The sequence below is a fragment of the Carlito syrichta genome, unplaced genomic scaffold (assembly GCF_000164805.1).
Source record: "Carlito syrichta isolate Samal-C Ts95f unplaced genomic scaffold, Tarsius_syrichta-2.0.1 Scaffold302439, whole genome shotgun sequence".
Taxonomy (NCBI): Eukaryota; Metazoa; Chordata; class Mammalia; order Primates; family Tarsiidae; genus Carlito; species Carlito syrichta.
Window position 1 is genome coordinate 182,298 of NW_007246535.1, and position 19,888 is coordinate 202,185.

Sequence of the window (19,888 nt, forward strand, 5' to 3'; positions counted from 1 at the left end):
GTGACATATTTTTATTTTGTCTATATATACTGCACCTTGCCTTTCTGTGGCAATACTGCCAAATGACCAGAGGGCAAATTCTCTGTTATATGAAGCGTCAATACCCAACACAAACCTACAGTGACACTCACAAGTATTTATTTTTGAAAATAACACACAGAAAAGCCTCAAAAAATTGTGTTTTTATTGAAATTATGGTTTATTAAATCAACAGATGAATGAAGCCTTCCTTGCTGGCTCAATGAAAATATAAGCAATATAAACTTCTCAAAGTTTCTATACACTTTAGATGTGATAGTGAAAGAGATGTGTATAGAATTATATATGATAAAATGCAAAATGTTTATATTCAATTAATCTCAATACAATACAGAAAAATATCATACTTTATAAGAGCAAGACAAGTTGAACATAGAGGAATAGCACGAGACCTGAACTCTGTTCTCCTTTATGCTGCCAAAGTCTTTATCTGTTAAGTGGTCTTATCTTTTCATAGGCTATACTAGTAAAATGAAAGCACTTGAAACACAAGTCACTTGCCATTTTACAATTCTGGATTGACTGAATAATTCAGTAGTGCATTCTGAGGTGCTTTGGTCAAAGGCTTATTCCTTTTGTTCTCCAAAGGGCAGAACTAAGCCACGGCTTCATGATCCTTAAAAATACATGAAAGATCAGAACTAAATAAATAAGCAATGTTTTTAAGTACATTTATTTATCTGTTGGCTGCATTGGAAAAAATATAGAAAGGAGAATGACAAGTGAAAAGCAAACATCTAAGTATAAAGGTGCAAATACACAAGATTCCTGGCATAATTAGAATTCTTGATTCTTGTCCTGGCAAGGTAGCGGCTCAGTAGAGTAGACTTTGTGATTCACTGTCTGATTAAAAGGGAAAAAAAGTTTGGAAGCCATGGTTATTATAAATAATAAAGCATTATGTAATAATGATAATGAAAATGTGTACAATTTAAATAATATTAATAACCTTACTGAGAGACAATAACATAAGCTGCATTATATGGGTGAGAAAACTAATTAAGTGACTTGGTTTAACATCCCACAGCTAGTTTTTGGCCAAAAAGACTACAACTTAAGTTTTCTGAGCTCACCTGCAATTTATTTCCATGGTACTAAATTGCCTATCTTACACAGTAAGGGACATTTCCATTCCAAGCTCCTAAATAATTGAATGAGTTTTTCTTTTCATTCTTTCTTTTTTGTGTGTGTGATGCTATGCTTTTGGCCTTGGTACAGTTTCCAGAATTCCGTGTAGGGTGGATTCATAACACGGTTCACACAGACTGCTAAATGGTACTTTGACAAATTTTTTCTGAACTTGCCAGTTCTTTCCTGAGAATATGATAGTTGATGGTGTTTGAGTCAATCATTTTATTTATACTCTCCCTGTAGTTTCAATTCCAGAAAGGATTCAGGAAATGAGGATAAACAGTAGCTCTTTCCATATAATGCATTCTGAGTCTTCCCTATTTTTGATTTTTGTTGTTATTGCTGTTTTTATATTCAGAGACTTTTTCACTGAAACAGATATCATATTCTAAGCAATTGGGTTCTCTAGTCCAACTTATCTAGGACTGTGTAAGACACAAAACTAATACTGGATTATGATTCATTGTGACTCTTTAATAAAATTTCAAAATCTTATAGCATGTTCTTAAATGCTTTTGATTTTCTGACTTACTTGCAAATTACAACTATCAACTCTTAACCAAGAACAAAATGTGCTCATCAATTGAGATTATGCCTAAATACACTTTTGTTTTCTCATTTTAGTTTGTCTTAAACTCATCTAACAGAAATTTATACAATCTTTAACACAGATTTTGGCAGTCCTAATCACACAGATGTCAAAGTAGCCAGTTTCCCACAAGCGTATGTCCATACACCGTTAGTTATGTTCATAATAGTTGCTTGTTTTCCTCTTTAAAGTTAAGCTATCTTTAAAATATAAAAGGAATTGTGTTTAGTGTATTATGGAATTCAGTGGAATACCTTTTGTAAATCTGAAATAAAAGTGAGAGAATATTTTGGAACAATGAACGCAAGAGGCCTTACATGGTACGGTTCAAAGTATCTCCTCCACAGTCAGTCCCAGGCTTCAGCTTACAGGTCAAGGCTTCACAGCACAGATTGGTACATTCCTTAAAAGCACACACACAAGAAGGAAAGCGGGCTGAGCATTTTCTTCCCGTAGACCAGGTGCAGAGAATTCTGGTACAAGATGGCTATGAAATTTCACTTTATAAAGAAAATTATTCTGTAATATAAATTCCAGGGGAAATGACTAAGGAAATTTAATAATAGGGAAAAATGTTAGGAGCAATAGAAACTATCCCTAGAAAAGGCAGAAATAGAATTACCCAAGAATTATCCCTCAGTAACTTTTTTTCTAGATGATATTGCATGCAAAGTAACTTAAAATTTCAAGAAAGAATACTTTAATACCCTTTAAGCTGTTCGAAAGTACAGAATTTTTTTTAATCTCCAATTTATTTTACCAAGTCTATAAAATTCTGATAGTGAGACTGGTTAAAAAAAAAAGCACACACACAACACACACACACACACACACACACACACACACACACACACACACACACACAATTCTTATTTATAAACATAAATGCAGAAACTTAAATAAGATATTAGTAAAACCCCAGTTTATTAATATGGTAACTCTCCATTACAACTAGTGCGAGTTTTTTCACCCAGAATTCAGGGATGGCACAACTATATATGACAAAATAACATAAGCTATCATAGTAAGAGACTGAGTGAAGGAAACAACTAATATTATTGTTAGAAATGGCAAAATATGGGTGATAAAAATTCAGCTGATGTTATTGAGTTGTTTTTAAGTAAATAAAAGTAAACTATGAACAGAATGGGAAAGAAAATTGATATAACTAATCTAAAATGTATATTCAACATAATAAAGGAAAAGGCAAGTATTATGTATAGTCTATTTGTATGAAAATCCTAAAAAAAAAATGGCAAATATATAATAGTATAATAATGATTGGAAAGCATAAATCAAATTTTTATTATTTGTATGTAATACAATTCTATGCCTGGAAAAAAAAAACCAGAGAATTGACTCTAAAAAATATTTGCTGAATCTTTAAGATAACAACAAGATGACATCAGACATAGTGCTAATGCATTATAACTTAAAATTTGAAAAATTATGCATACATGCAGCAGAAAAAAATAAGAAAATACTTCAGAATAAACTTTCAAGATGTGCGATAACTGCATGAAGAACTTTATATATAACTTTCCCGAGAAACTTTAAAGGCATCTTGTCTTTGAAGACAGTACCTGATATTGTGAAAATATCAGTAGCCTTCAGAATGAAATATAAATTTAATGCATTTCCTTACAATCTCAACTGTATTTGGGGACAAATTGATGTTTTAAAAATCCAAGGGTCTTATGGAACAATAAACACTGAGGAAATACTCTGTAAATTTTGCAAAAGCAACAACAAAACAATAAAGAGACATGCCATTAAAATACATTGTAAAGTTACAATCGTTAAACTAGTGTGATACTTGGGAGAAATATCTAGACAAAATGATTATTTAAAAAATCTAAAAAAGGGCTTAAATATGTACATAGGAATAATAAACTGGCATATCAGATTTATGGAAAATTGGATTATTCATTAAAGGATACTATATAAAAAATACTTACTTTTTGGGTAAGGAAACAGTTGTTTAAAAATTCAGTTGTTCCTAAGTCTCTAGTTTTGCTCAATGATATAAGAAGAAAATCAGCAAGATATGGAAATATTATAGGAGTTGACTGATATGCTTAAGAAAATTAAACTTTACCTACTATACACACACACACAAACACACACACACACACACACACACACACACACACACACACACACACACACACACACACATATATACAGTAGTTCTCCCCTCACCATACTCTCTAAATATATGCTATTTACCTGCTGAAACTAGAAGTACCTAATATTATGAATATCTTCAATTGTTTTCTACTCAAGAAGCCATTTGAGAATGTAAGCAAGTAAGAATAAGATAAACTTGACTCTAATTTAACATGAAAGTCAAGTATTTTGTAAAATTCCATCTCTCTTTATAATTAACAGAGAGTTTATTCTTTACAAATGATTGTTATACTATGGAGTCTCACAATATAATTGAACCACTTACAATATCTCGTAAATAAACTGAAGTGTGGAGAGATTAGATGCCTTCTCTCTTATCATAAAGTCATCTAAAGTAATGGATAAATCTTGGGTTGCCACCTGCTTCACCAATGATTAGATCTGTGTCCTTGGAACTAGGAACTTAAAGTTTCTGAGCCTCACTTCTTTTTAAAATTGGGACGACAATATGCATTTTTGTAGATTTGTTGGGAGAAATAAATGAGATGGTGTATCTAAAAGCAATTTTGAGATTATCAGATGCATATAAGTCTCTCAAAATATGAACTCTTATTTTTTTGTCTTAAAAGTAAAAAGAAGGTTGTTAAGACAATGGAATTCTCCCTTAGAAACCTAATATGAGATTGCTAGATTGCTAGGAAACATTCTAGCAGAGCATTCTGTAGTATACAGAGATGCCTTGAAGGAGTCTGCTATTCTAAAAATCAGCAGAGTCACAGTGTTTATCTTCTATGTTAACAACTCATTTTCTGCAGATTTATGCGATTTTTTTCTTTCTTCCATGTTTCATTTATGCCTGATTTACACACTGACTGGGGGAGAAAGGGCTAATTTCTCTGTGGAGAGAACTTCCTGATATTACTCATGCAACACATGATCAACTGTGACATTATGTAATGTAGAAATTTCTGGCTAATATGTTTAGAAAAGATCACAAGTGACATATTATAGTTACTGATTTATTTCTTTACATTAATTATATCATAATCATATCCTGGCTTTTAAAATGCCTTTTAAAAGATGACTAACATCAGTAGTAAAAACACAAGCGCAAATCAACTTTTTCCTATGATGCCAAGTTTATCTTTAGAAAGAATTTGCAAACAAACATTTAATGAAAGAAAAGAAAACTGTCATTTTTATGCAGCATAAAATTTTAAACCTTATGTATGGTCATACCTTAGGAGAGCCACAATCACAGTCTTCTCCCACTTCCAGAAGCTGGTTCCCACACTCTGGTTTTGTTATTATATTTTTAGGAATAGGTGCTTGCAGCAGGCAATTTGGCTTCTGAGATAAAAGATATCTTTGAAAATGTGAACGACAGGTTGTACTGAAATCCTTGGGGAATTTTGAACTGTAACCAGAAGAAAATTCAGAAATAATATGACATACCATGCAGTGGCTTCTGTGTTATAAATAAACACAAGAATCTGACTTCTCTAAATGTATTACAATGAAAATTCCAAATTTAGCAACTGTTTTAGGACCGTACTGCATTAAATGTGGTGGGCGGTAGGGCGTGTGTACTATGAAAATTGGAATTATAGATGATATTTTCCCTCGAGACACTGTTAAAGGATAGAATAATTTAAATTCCCATGTGGATTCAGCACTGTCCTAAGTGACAGCAGTGATGACCTCCATCACTTGGTATCATTACTTTTCTTGCCTTGAGGAATGACGGATATGAGATGATAATAATGAACCACTGAAGGGGAATAATTGCAGGCTTCTGGGTTCTATGTTCATATTTTTCTTTTTAATTCATGAGCATTTCAAGAGCAAGGTATATTTTATTCATTTTTCTAGCCTGAGTCTTTGCAAAACTCCTGGTGCTAGCAGGCTATTAATAAATGTGTAAAAATGAATTAATTAACTGATGATAGGGCTAGAAGAATATTCTGTTATCATCTTAATTAGATTAATATTTTTGAGAAACGGTAATACAATTTTAAGTTAAAACTATTTTAATTCAAAATGATAGGTAATCATGGTTATGGTGGCATATTTGGCAATCTTGAATGAGCCCTAATTTCCCAGTTTTGGGGGGAAAAAGTGCCCATCCAGCATATGGAGACTGCGTCTGGAGTCTTTAACATTTAGAATGGTTTTTCCTCCAGGATGACAACATCTCACCTTAGATATTGATTCATCACACAACTACCAGAGGGACACTTGGTATAATACGGAACATCAGGCATACCAAGGACATGGCCCAGCTCGTGTGACATCACTGCTACAAGAGATACACTGTTCTTTTTCGTAGCCTGGAAAAAAAAGTAGAAGCACCTATTACTTCTTATTTTTAGTCAGTTATTTTTCTTTTTCTTTTTTTTTTCTTTTTTGAGTTGGAGTCTCACTCTGTCACCCAGACTGGAGTGCAGTGGCCGCTCCTGGCCACTGCAGCCTCGACCTGCTGGGCTCCGGCGATCCTTCCGCCTCAGCCTTCCCAGTAGCTGGAATTACAGGCGCGCGCTACCACACCCGGCTAATTTTTTGATTTTATTGTAGAGATGAGGTCTCACTGCCCAGGCTGGTCTCGAACCCGCGGGCTCAGGCAATCCACTCACCTCAGCCTCCCAAAAGCACGGGATTACAGGCTGAGCCACAGAGCCCGGCAGTTATTTTTCAATTATTGCCAATGTTCAGTACTTAAAAAAAAATCTCAAGAGATGAAAAATCATGTATCATTAAGCTCCTTTCTCTGTCATTCTTTATTGCAAAATGTTGAAAGAACATTTGAAATGGTTAAGTCCTGTGAATTCAGTCAGTGAATCAATTCTCAACAAATATTTGTTGAAATAACGAATACTAAGTTATCAGAAAATCGTGGTTAAATAAATTATATTCTTCCTATGAAATACTAATAGGTATCCTATCAGAGTTCTTCAAGAAAACTATTGTTATGATGCCTATGATATTGGAGGGCTTGGTCACATAACACTTAACATTCACTTTTCTTTCTTGTCTGACCTCTCTGGTCATAGATGCAGGAGATGACTGACTGAGAGTTATTTCAGACCACAGAGGGCACATGGATCCCCGTTCTGTTACAATATTCCTGCTTTTATTTCCTAACATGAACCAAAGAGTGAAGCCTTTTGGCAAGGCTGATGTAAGGGGATATTCTGTTTCATAATCCAAACAATCTTCAGTGCAATGATCCACCAGTGGCTTCGTTTCTACTTTGATGTATCAATTCAGCAAACGTTCATTGTGCCAGCTCTGTATCAGGCCATACGCTGGTCTTTATAGAGGATATAGAACCACAGGAGTCTTACGATAAGTTTACAAACCTCAATAACAGCAACTGAAGATGGAGAACACAGGGAATTTGAGGCTGCCATTCCTACACGTCGGTTGCTGAAGCCAATCCCACTATGTAAAAGTTACAGATATATTGTCAAAATGAGTCTTTAGCTTTTGTTAATTATGTTAGAGATTCCCCTTGCTGTTCTAGCTTTTATGATACACACTAGGCCCAGAAGAGCTTCTATTAGTCCATAGCATTATAGTAACCATAGATGGTCATTTCACATTCAATAACCCATTCTGTTGATCTGAAATGAGGCTCCAATACTCTCAAATTGGAGATTATTTTTAGTAGTAGGACATCAAGCACTCTGACAACTGATGGGAGAAGTGATTTAGAAGAAATCCCAGCCAAAGAGACTTGGGGACACCTGTCCACTCTGCCCTGGCCCTGGCCCTGGCCCTGGTCAGCATGCCCTCACCTGAGAAGCTGAGCATGGTCGTGGATCTTTTTTCTCCCCAAGTTAGAACGATGCCATCTCATGAAGTTTTTAAAGGTTGTGCCTGTGTTGGGTTCCACCTTGATCTTATCCTCATCAGACCAGATTTCCATACCTACCAAGGCCACTCGAACATCTATTGTTTTATAAATCTGTGGAAGGAGTATTTTTCTTAATGAAAATGTCCAGAGTTCTTTTCATGTTTGAGAACTTTTTGCTGATCACAAGTGATGGAAAAAAGACGAACCACAAGTGATGAATATGATTGTCCACAGTAATGAATTTCCATTTTGAAAATAAAAATCCTAGAAATTGATGTTGATATCAAATATGTGGTTTTACCTTGACATTGGTTCCTGTTTTGCTAAAATCTTTCAGAACTGCGAACCTTAAGGCACTGTGACCCTCTTAACCCCTTCTTGGTGAAATCACAAGAAAGCTCTGGGCCACTAAGCAGAAACACAAGTTTACATGACAAATATCTTACCACATTGAGCAGATTCATCACATCAAACACAAAGTTTCTTATCAGGGTTAGATTCCTCTCGTAATTCTTATACTGTAAAAAAACAGAATGCAAAGTATAATTAAACACAAATTAAAGTAAGAAAGCTGATGAGGTACAGAATTTTACCTTTTAAGAACTATTACACATTTTAATATAATTACAATCTATTCATTCTATGACTAAATTATGGAATGTGTCTCAACAAATTCTATTTCAAATGAAAGAGTTTTTTTGCAGTAGATGGCACAGATGCAGAGAAAAGGGGCACTTATACACTATTGGTGGGAGTGCAAACTGGTCCAATCTCTATGGAAAGCAGTGTGTCGCTATCTCAAGGAACTAAATATTGACCTTCCATATGATGCCGCAATCTCCCTCCTGGGAATATACCCAGAGTAACACAAATCATTCTACAAAAAAGACACCTGCACATTCATGTTTATTGTTGCACTATTTACAGTAGCAAAGACATGAAACCAAACCTTCTGCCCATCAAAAGTAGGCTAGATAAAGAAAACGTGGTACATATACATGATGGAATATTATGCAGCCATAAAAAGGAACAAAATCATGGACTTCTCAGCAACTTAGATTGAATTGGAGACAATCATTCTTAGCAATTTATCACAGAAACAAAGAACTGAATACTACATGTTTGCACTCATAAGTGCGACCTGGATATTCATCCCAGTAGCACAAGGGAGGGATCAGCAGTCACGGGACACTGCCAGGGGAGGAAAGAAGGAGAGAGAATATAACAACACATAGGGTACCTGGTCCTAAACCAAGGGACCAGCTGGAGGCCCAAACTTCACCTATACACACATTAATTATGCATCTAATCCTGACTTATTCCTGAGTCTTTATAATAAAATAAAGTAAAAAAACAAAAACATACACAAAAAAAGTAAGAAATTTTTTTTTTTTTTTTTTTTTGAGTTGGAGTCTCACTCTGTCGCCCAGACTGGAGTGCAGTGGCCGCTCCCGGCCACCGCAGCCTCAACCTGCTGGGCTCCGGCGATCCTTCCGCCTCAGCCTTCCCAGTAGCCGGAATTACAGGCGGGCGCTACCACGCCCGGCTGATTTTTTGATTTATGGTAGAGATAAGGTCTCGCCGCCCAGGCGGGTCTCGAAAGAAATTTTTTATAAGAGAAAAGATAGGTGTTCATATTTTATTATTAATCTTTGTATTTTAAAGTTGAATAAATCAAATGAAAATTAAAATATTTTAAACACCAATTCAATATTTATTAAAATTTGATTATAAAGCAATATTTGCTAGAGACACATAGATTCTAATTTTTTTCTCTGTATATATAAATGCAATTTATAAGTTATATAGTTTTGTGTCTACTTTATATTTACATAATATTTATATTAAGCATATATTCAAATTAAATGTTTGCATATAATTTTAATATTTAATTAACCCATTCTTTTTTATTTTTGTGTTTGATTTTCTTTAGCTATCTGGCACTAAGTATATTGCCAATATCTGAATATTTTGGTGGCAAATTAAAGGGAATGTAGAAGTGAAAAGTACTGGGGGAAGGACAGATAAATGGCCCAGACAACCAGGTGGACAAACTGCACTTTTAGCTAGAATAATTTATTGTTTGCTTTTACTTGATAAGTAAACCTAACAGTTGACTACACTGGCCAAGAGGTCCCATATCTCATACTCACAAAGGCATTGTCCAGCACCAAAAAGAGATCAATGTATTTCTGTGCCTGAAGAAAGTCTTCTTCCTTTATAAAGAATAAAAGAACATCGTTAATTATTATCTTTATTCTAAAAAGATTCAAAAGCTCACAAAGAGATTTTCTTTAGAGAGAAGTTAAATTGAAAAATAAATCACAAGCTTTACACATACCAGTCATTGCTGAGTACACCAGTATTAACTCATATCACTGATGAGATCATTGATATAAATGACGACATAAAACTATACTCACCTCTGGGTTTTTGAGTGACCTAGAGACTCGAATCAAGCCTCGTTTCCTGCCAATATTCTTCACACCACAGGTGTAGTTAGTTGGGTCTAGTTCTTCCTGGTGATATGTAAAGATGGCATGTTCTTTTTGGTTTGTACTTTTCAGAGGTTTGATCATATATCTTTGATCGCGATGGGTGAAGTATCCTCTGTGAGATATAGAGACTTGTATTTCAGGATTCTCTGGCACACAGGATCATATTCGCTGCCCAGAATGAATCGATACCTCTATCTCCATCCCAGTTTCACATATAGCACTGCCATTTGTAGATCTTTCAGCTAACTTTTGCTAATTTTCAATATAATCAGTATTTTTCAATGAAACATGAAACCTAACTTATTCACTAAGAGAATTCTGAACAAGAGTTACTAAAACGAAGCAGATCCCCTAAATTTGGAATTTACACCATGAGTTTGGTAAATATTTTTCTGTAGTTTATTTATTGATTTAACAATGATTTCTTGGCAGATCTGACGAATATAATGAGGAAAGGCACAAAGAAATGTTTAAATATCAAGAATCTCAGAGGGGAGAAAGAATGATTAGTGAATCACCAGAGTCACAAGTTAAGACTGGTAGTAACTTAAGAACGCCTCTTCCAGTAAGATAATTCATTCAGAAGCAGAAAGTGAATGCATATAATGAAACTGTACAGTGCCAACAAGCTGTAAAATTTATACTTCAGAAGTTGTTTTATGATATGGAAAAAGCTTGGGATGTCATGTTAAGCTTGAACCATGCTGAAAGAACAATTAAGTGTTTTATTTCACATAATTCATACTTTAACATCGTGAAAGAAATATTTGTCTATATACATAAAAGGCTGAAAAAATGACAAAACCTTAATAAAATTGATCTCAGAGGCTACATTTTGTGTCTTTTCTTTTTCTTTTTTGTGCTATTTCTTTTCTTTCTTTATTATTATTATTATTATTTTAGAGACAAAGTCTTGCACTATCACCCAGGCTGGAGTGGAGTGGTATGATCGTGGTTTGAAGTTTTGGCCTCAAGTGATCCTTCCCTCTCTGCCTCCCAAAGTGCGGGAATTACAGGCATGAGTCATCACGCCCAACTCACACATACTTTTAAAATTTAAGCTCAACTGGGACAATTGCAGGGTGGTAGTTTTTAGAAAATAAAACGTAACTGTTTCAGGGAATAAGATGGATGAAATTGGAAGTGGATCAAGATATTATTCAAGTCTACACAGTAGGACTCTTGTTCAATGTTGCTAGGTCCAACTTTTTCTAGAGCAGATGATGAAATGATTGTCAAGGTGATATTTTATTCTTCGCTGTAGTTATACATATTCAGCATTGTAACAACAAAGACCAATTTACCAAAATAGTAAAAAGACAACGTCTAGGAAGACTCAGTTCTATGCAACAAAATGCTGCTTGATGTTGAAAATATTTCATAGTGGCTCTTACCTCAATCCATCGCAGGTTTTAATGCTGGCAACTGAAGTCTTTTCGTTTAGGATATTTCCTTCATAGTAACAATGTTCCTGGAGTGGAAAAAAGAAATTATTCTTTGGAAATGCACACATACATATAAATGAGGGGGAACCCAAAACCCCCCACAATTTACTTATTAAAAATTGTGGCCAGGTGTGGTTGCTTAAGCCTGTGATCCCAGTACTTTGGGAGGCCGAGGCGAGAGGACTGACTGAGCCCATGGGTTCGAGACCAGCCTGGGCAACATGGTGAGACCTTGTTTCTACAATTAAAAAAAAATTAGCTGGGCATGGTAGCCCACACCTGTAGTTCTGGCTACTTGAAAGGCTGAGGCAGGAGGAGCACTTGAGCCTGGCAGGTTGACGCAGGGGTGGCCACGAGCATGCCACTGCACTCCAGACTGGACAATGGAGTGAGACTCCAACTAAAAAAAATTGTGTATTTATTCTTACATATTTAAACTTCAGTCAATTTCAAAGTACTCGCCATTTGATGCAACACACCTATAGAGACCCTTTTCCCACTGCTCAGTTTTTGAACTCGTCAATTTTGATGCCTTTTAACGCTTCTGCTGTTTTTGTTTCACCTTTTCCACAACAGCAAAATATTTCCCTTTGAGGACTTTTTTCATCACGGGAAACAAGAAAAAAGTTGCTCAGGCTGAGATCTGGTGAATAGTGAGGTTAGGGCACAGGGATCGTGCTCTTTTTGGGCAGTTTTTGAACATTCAGCAAAGTGTTCAGCAGTTTTTGAACATTCAGCAAAGTGTGGGCCAGTTGTTTGTATAAATCACCCACCATGAAATGGGCAAACACGTTGAAAGAATCTCCAAAAAAAATTCACTGAAGCCAAATGCAGCCTCTTACAACAACACTAGCTGGTATGCTGATGCTGACGGGTTCCTACAACACCTACCTGGCGGGGATCCTCTACTACAAGGGGTCCACCCTCCAAAAATCACAGTTCTTGAGGAAAATTTCCATCTTGCATACATAGACTGTTTCTTAAGTAGTGACTGTGGCCATATCAATTCTCGGAAACAAATACTGTGTGAACCTTAGAGGTTCTCTGAATTGCTCCACAGCTGACCTTTGAAACTCTCCATATCTAGTGGTCGAACTGTTTTTCTGACACTAATCTGCACTGAGGAAAAGTCCAGAAGGTTAAACCTAAGTGGGTGTATGGTGAAAGTGGATGCTACCTCTGAGAACAGCCAATCCTCCTGGAATATATAACACTCTGGTAAGCTCTCAAGATTAGGGGTCAACTTTCAAGAACTTGGGTCCCCTATGCTAAGTCCCAAAGATATTGTGCATCACTTGATAGTAAAAATGAGCCACCTATTTTTCTAGACTCTGGAATACTCAAAAACTCAGAACACCTGTCTACAACTAGAGATTCAGACACGATTGGTGGTTCACATCTGCAAAGTTAGGGGGCCTTGTGTAGATTGCTCTTAAAAAAGATAGTAAGAAATCTTTGGTTCAAAGTAAGTAATAAGAAACGTTTGGTTCAGGGTCTAAAATTACATTTATATTTGTTTGTTTGTTTCTCCCCTTTGAAAGAAATGCTGTCAACATAAACATTTTCTCATAGAAGACTTGGAAGAGGTACTACATTAATGTATTATCAGCCATTAACACTTGAGCATGAATTAATTTATGAGATAAATTCCTTTGAAGACAATGTTAACAAAAATCCAGATATTTATGAAATGAGAGGTTTGTTCAGAAAAGGGAACAAAGAGCTATTTTGTGGCAGAAGTGATGTTTTCGTTGTTGCTGGTGTGTGTGTGTGTGTGTGTGTGTGTGTGTGTGTGTGTGTGTGTTTTAATAGAGATCTACATGTTTAGGCACCTTAGAGGATGGCTCTGAGAAACTCTATTAGCTTGGTTGAGCTTTTTTGAATTTTTTCTCCCTTTTCTTCCTTGATTCTCTAGACCATGATTCTGTGGTGTCTGTGACATCTAGGCCCCGGCATTATCCAGGATGGTGGTTTAACCATATATCAAAATATTAACTAAATAATTGATATTCCATTGCTGACTCCAGAATAAATGCATGTATCTTCAAAAAATAGTAAATAGCAAATACCCAAAATAGTAAATGAGGTTTCTCAAGTACCAAGAAGGAAGGCTATTTCTAATCTGTGGATAACATGATCTAGGGATAAGCGGGGTTTTTGCTGCGTCTAAAAATGCAACTCTTGGAAGCCTCCTGCTACTCTTTTGAAAGCTGACAATGATTTTTCAATCTGTTGTCTCATTGGTCACAGATGAGCACCTTGTCTTCAAGGTTTTTGATTGTTTTAACATTGTCCTTGGACCTATGAATTTTGTAAAATAAGTGGCAAATCTCCCAAAAAAGGCTCAGAAAGCATTTAGACCCTACCGTATTCTCAGGCTTTGTGGTGATCTCCTCTCCTCGGGTTGAGTACAAAGTTTCAGTGTAGTCCGGCCCCAGGAGATGCCTGTGGAGAGCAGAAAACTGCATGAATGACCCGGAGTGATAATAAAAGTGGATTTACCTGACATGGTCTTCAACACCCAAAGGAGTAATAACATCGGTGCTGGGAAGCAGCTTATATTTCGACCCACTGACCATTTTTCAATGTTGGAACTCTGCAGCGGAAGCTAATAAAAAATTAACTCTATCTGTTAGATCGGAGGGAGGAATTCTCCTCAGCTACTTCTCAGTTGCAGATTCTCTTTCTTCAAATGGGTTATTCTGGTATTTTTTGGAATCAAAGACACAGCTCCCACAGAAGAACTGAAGGGTGTAGAGTTACAAATAGGCATCAAGGACCCTTGCATGCAGGTAGGAGTTTATTAAGTACTACAGAATGACGTGGAATCCCATCCCCTGGAATCTATCTCAAGCCTGTACGTCAGGAAACAGCCTTGGTCATATGTTCTTATAAAAGTCGTGGAAATCTTCATCAAAGGTCTGGTGTTTCTATAAGTATAAAAGATGCTCAATGAATTCCCAGAAGGTCAAGGAAGAAAGTCATTTAAATGTGCAGCTCTTCTTCTTTTACACTTTGCATATAATTTCTGAGGAAAGCATCTACCTTTTTGGATAACAGCACAGACTAATATCATCCGAAGTTCAATGTGCTTCATGTCTTCTCTCTCAAATTGCACTGAAAAGAGCTGCAAAAGAAACTATTTTTCTATGTTCTCTTAATTTAGTGATCAAATGTTCAGAAAGTACAACTTACTTGGTTTTTTTTAGGTAAAGAATGACTTCTTCTCCATTTAACATAAACTGATATTGGACTTCAGATTCATATCTTTCCTGAAAATATTTAATGGCATAATTACACCAAATAGTTTATATTTCTGAGCCTACATAAATTAATTAAAATATAGTAGTAGATGTAGTATATACTAGAAGAACAATTACAAATGCATATAGTATAAAGTCAGTCCCTTATTTTTGAAAAATATGTCAAATAAAACATAAATTATACATTAATATGAACTTCTCAAAAGTACAATTACATGGTAATAACACTTGTACATTAAACTAGCTCTAATATGTGAGATAGGGACTTATCATTTACACTAATGTACAATACACTGTCCTGTACAGCAAAATGAATCACCAGTAGGATAATAATAAGGCATATATATTTCTTACTTTAAAACCAAACCAAATACACTGAATAAAGCCAAGCAACAACCCATTCATAAATAAGGTAAAAACGAGGGAAATATTTACAATAATGTAATAGTCAAAGAGATAATATGCATAATAAGTTAAAAATCCTTGTTGACTGCTGAGATAAAGTTGAATTCTCCGTCATAGATAAAATGGCTAGAAAAAGGCAATTCACTGGAGAAAAGGGGGTAGGATGAGGAAAAGACATGAGTTTGATGAGGCTGGCAAGGAACCGCATAATATTTTAGAAAAGGCTGCCCTGCCTGGGTTTCTTTTTTACCCTCTCTCACAAATTTGGAGAAATGTCCAAGCAACTTTATCCTTTCATATCAAGTGAAACAACTTTTACAGTTAAGCAACTCTCAGCTGCTTAACTGTAAAAGCATTTCGAGAAATCTTATGTTCTCTCTTGGACAAAGGAGAACTGCATATACGTGCTTAAAGGTGAAACTGATAAATGTTAACTGTGACATCGCTTCTACTAGTGAAAATGCTTTGTTGTTTTTTCTGATGATTGTAAAATCTACCACAGTCATTCACACTGCTTACCTCTTTGCCAGGCTCCTCTGTCTGGTTGTTCTTGATCTCTCTTTTGTGTAAAATGTGTAGTTTTTTAGGATAAACTACTTCATGGAGGTTTGATTCAGGTGCTTGCTTTATGGCTGTTACTGGAGAAAGAGAGATAATATTCATGTAAAAAATTTTAAAGTTTTAGTTATTGTGTTGTGTTTTGTTTTGTTGATTAGTTTGTTGATAGGATTTGAAAGACTAAATTCCTGTCTAGAGAGCAAACATTATGAGGAACAAGTTGATTCTTCTCCTTCAGCTTTGATGACAAGGAATTTTGCTTTTGCTCTCTACTCCATTCTGAAAAGACATGAAGATGAGAAAAAAAATATTTTGATGATCTCTATGTATGCAAACTTGACCATCATGCCCAAAAAGGGTAGGTCTTGTATTTAGAACAGGGGTTGTGTGAGTTTGGAATTCTGCCTGTAGTAATCCACCTCTTTCTTCCTTTACCGTCTTCTTGAAAATTGTGAATTTTTCAGAGACTTCTGTTTCTTCCTTTTTATATGTTTTTCCATCTGTGGTGAAACTACTTACTATTAATTTCAAAAATCAAATTTTTCATATGCAGGTAATACTTTATTTTTAGGACTCTATTAGCAGTTATTTTATCTTTCAGAGTGATAATAAATCATGATGTTCTTTCTCTCCTTAACATTTTCCCTCAAGACTTTAGATTGAAAAGAAATGAAGTTTTTTTTTCTCACTTGGAGGAATTTTAAAGCATTAGAAAGGAAACAAGGAAATTGTTTATAGACAAATTATCCTTCTTACTATACTTGAAATTACATTTCACAGACAGCTTTCCATTGTTTACAAATAGTAGGAAGATAACTGATCAAAAAGATATGGTCTTATGTCCTAGCTAAATGACCTTGTGGAAGTCAATTTGCCTTTGTATCAGTTTGTTATCTAATATATAGATTGGTGTAAAACTTGAAGAGGATAAAATATATCAAATTATTTAGTGCTATGCTAGGAAAATGGCAACACACTTTTCTATTTTTTCTTCTAATTGCCCAATTATTTATAGAAGGTCAGTCTTACTCTGAAAGCTCACATTTTCACATATATAAGTCTCTGTGCAAAGAGACAGTTTTTCCACTCAGTGTGACAATTAGACTGATCTTAGGGAAACCAAGTGATTCCACACCTGGCTTGTATGGAGAGCCTGAAAGTATATAGCAAACAGTAATTCTCTCCTAGTCAGCTCCCAAACTCCTGCTGTGATGCTGTCCTGAGAAGGATTCAGTACATATAAAGCAGAAAATCTAGAAAGGTATTGGTAAATATTCTTTTATCAAAAAAATAGGAATCTATTAGTGGAAAGAGTCACAGGCTTGAACTTAAAATGAATTTTAATAATATCTACTTCAAACTCTAGCACGGATTGTGCATTGAATAAATGGATTTTAAAAGGTTTCGTTGAACTGTATGAATGTGTAGCATAATGATTAATCTACTCATTTTTCAATTTTAACTTTCCTTTGGATATCATGTTATAGCTGGGCAAAATGAAAAATGTGTGAGAAATAGAAAGGCTAGAGCTAGCCATAATCTGCAAGTTTTGCTCAGTACCATTAAGCAAGCGATAACTGTGTGGGGAGCTTATATAACGCCTCAGCTATATGCCTCACCTGTTTCAGCATAGAATTTATGACAAATGACTAGACTTGAAAAGGTGCAGGTTCACAGACTAGCTTTTAACATGCTTATGTTGGGACCACGAGTCATGTCACCAGTAATGGCACCAATGGACTTAAAAGTTATTTATGGCACTGTACTTTTCTGTAAGCTCTGTCCTGCTCCCCAGTCTGGGGGAGGTGGAATTCCCTTTTCTCTCTCTAATCTACTTTTTAAATAAACCATATTTTCCCATCTAAAAAAAAGTTATTTGTGACATAATAAGAGTGTGTATAGGGCTTCCCAAATTGGTTCTTCTATCAATAATCAATCTCAAAGTGAGTTATTTTCCAAGAGCTAGCCCTTTTGACACTGTCCTTCCACTTTTGTGAATCTTTCTCAAGAAAATATCCTAAAATGCAGACGCTTTGAACAGCCTTGACAAAAACTTTATCTACAAGAAAAAAGATCTACTGAATAGAGAAATAAGTAACTTTTTAGTTATCTATTCTGGAAGATATTAATATTCTGGAAGATATCACACGAGTATACATCATGTATGTGTGGTTATGTATATTTATTTCATTGAGTTCTCTATTATTTATTAAAAGATATAATAATTTGAAAAAATGACAAGTTTTAGGATACGTGTTTTATGTAGTGTTTTAAAATATCTTCACTCAAAAAAGGATTTATATATGTGCATATATGTACATATAAATGTGTGTGTGTGTGTGTGCGTGTGCGTGTGTGTGTGTGTAGGTTTTATAGAAAGAGAGGTGGAAAATATACCAAAATGTAAACTGTAGTGATTTTGAGGGTCATAAAAGCATGTGCCATTTGTTTCATAAACATTTATCAAATGATCTGACTTTCATATAAAATGTCAATATGTCAGTGCTTACCTTGAGTTTGAACGACGAGCCAGAGTACAGAAAGCAGAACCCAAGACATGGTGGCCACTGCAGGTAGCTAGGAAGTCTCATGCAGCAGATGTGGCCTCCTCAGCTGTCCTGTTTTATCTTCCCCTGCTTCTCTAAAGAACTTGAAAAAGAAAATAAAAACCCCCACTTTTCTTGTGAGATTGGAGAATGTTTCTTAATGGTGTTGGGAAATTGTCAGACAACTGCAGTGTTAAGATCATGAGAATGTTCCTCATTTATGAGAGGTACTTACGTTTGTGGTTACATCTCTTTACGGACTCACTTGTGGACAGCTGTTTGTCCCTGGTGCTCCCACAGCAGTGGGAATGTATGAATTAGAGAGACTGAGGTGCCCGCATGAGTTTCTGCGTACTCACCAAGCTGGGTTCAGTACTCTTATAGAAATTGACCCACAAATTTAGAACATATCAGTATTATGCACATATTTTGAGAAGCTGGCACAGTGAAAACAGAAGCCAAAAAACAAGCACCACGAAAAATCCTACAAGCTACAATATTGTAAATCTCTCTGACTCTGTTTCCTTAGGTGTCAAAAGGGGATAATGATGACATCAGCTACCTAAAACTTTTTATAATATTCATATGAATTTATAAATACACATACATATGAACATAAATGTATATTTGTACAAAAACACAAATATAAATTATCTTGACAGTGTTAGCCTAAACCAAACTCCACAGCATATAAGTTCTACTTCAGAAAAATAACAATATTTCTCTGATTACAAAAATGATACATTTTCATAGTCATAAACATCAAAAAAGCACACTGAGAAAAACAAGTTGATTACCCAATGGCCCAACATCAATAAATAACTTCTGTTAAACTTTTGACAGTTTATTTTCATCTCTTTTAAATGCAGTAATAAAAGAAAAGAAAAAAATGGTAGAAAATTAATCTTATTATACAAAGGGTTTAAAAAGCTGGGTTTTTTTTTTGACATGGCACTACGTATAGCATGTCTTTTTATAATATTAAATATTAAGATATTTTAATGACTTTAGACTATTACACCAGGCACATGTTATGTGTGCATTGGGTGTATGTCATGTAATGCGTGGTTATATATATTTATTTCATTGAATTCCCAATTACTTCTATAAGATAGATTTCTAGAGGTGGTATTATTTAGCTAAGCAAGGTAAAACAACTTGAGATTGTTGGTCTGCATTGACTCAGTGCTTTTCAGAAAGTTAGTGCTAAACTAAATTTCCATTTATTGAATTTTTCCATCCTAAACACCTATGCTCTCTGACCGATGAACTTATCATTGATACACTTGGAAGTTTCCTAGTATGTGTTGGAGGTTTTAAAGTTCACTCTGTATGTCTAGTTTTCTTTTGGCTGTTTTTCTACTATCCTTTGAAATATAGGTCAACTTCAGCAACTGAATAAATTTTATAAATGACATCTTTCAGTTT

At 35.1% G+C, this 19,888-nt stretch overlaps 1 protein-coding gene across 1 annotated transcript; it reads right to left on the reverse strand.

The window, feature by feature from the left end:
* Positions 1–739: 739 nt before the first annotated feature.
* Positions 740–18,725, reverse strand: ADAMDEC1 (ADAM like decysin 1). Its single transcript, XM_008056671.1, has 14 exons — positions 18,425–18,725; positions 15,876–15,994; positions 14,884–14,960; positions 14,055–14,133; positions 11,638–11,714; positions 10,169–10,355; positions 9,899–9,961; positions 8,192–8,263; positions 7,687–7,856; positions 7,249–7,330; positions 6,089–6,219; positions 5,129–5,306; positions 2,077–2,162; positions 740–882 (listed from the first exon to the last, which is right to left on the reverse strand). Exons 1-14 carry the CDS (start codon positions 18,471–18,473, stop codon positions 876–878), a joined length of 1,377 nt encoding a protein of 458 aa, XP_008054862.1. The 5' UTR covers positions 18,474–18,725; the 3' UTR covers positions 740–875.
* Positions 18,726–19,888: the final 1,163 nt, after the last annotated feature.

What these genes read in the sequence shown, in the direction of transcription:
- ADAMDEC1 (XM_008056671.1), bottom strand. Translation starts at nt 18,473, where the DNA reads ATGTCTTGGGTTCTGCTTTCTGTACTCTGGCTCGTCGTTCAAACTCAA. An exon ending in CTTTACCTAAAAAAAACCAA is followed by an intron (nt 14,134 to 14,883) that starts GTAAGTTGTACT and finishes TGCTCTCCACAG; the next exon opens with GCATCTCCTGGGGCCGGACT. An exon ending in CTTCAGTTGCTGTTATTGAG is followed by an intron (nt 6,220 to 7,248) that starts GTTTGTAAACTT and finishes TTTTTTTTCCAG; the next exon opens with GCTACGAAAAAGAACAGTGT.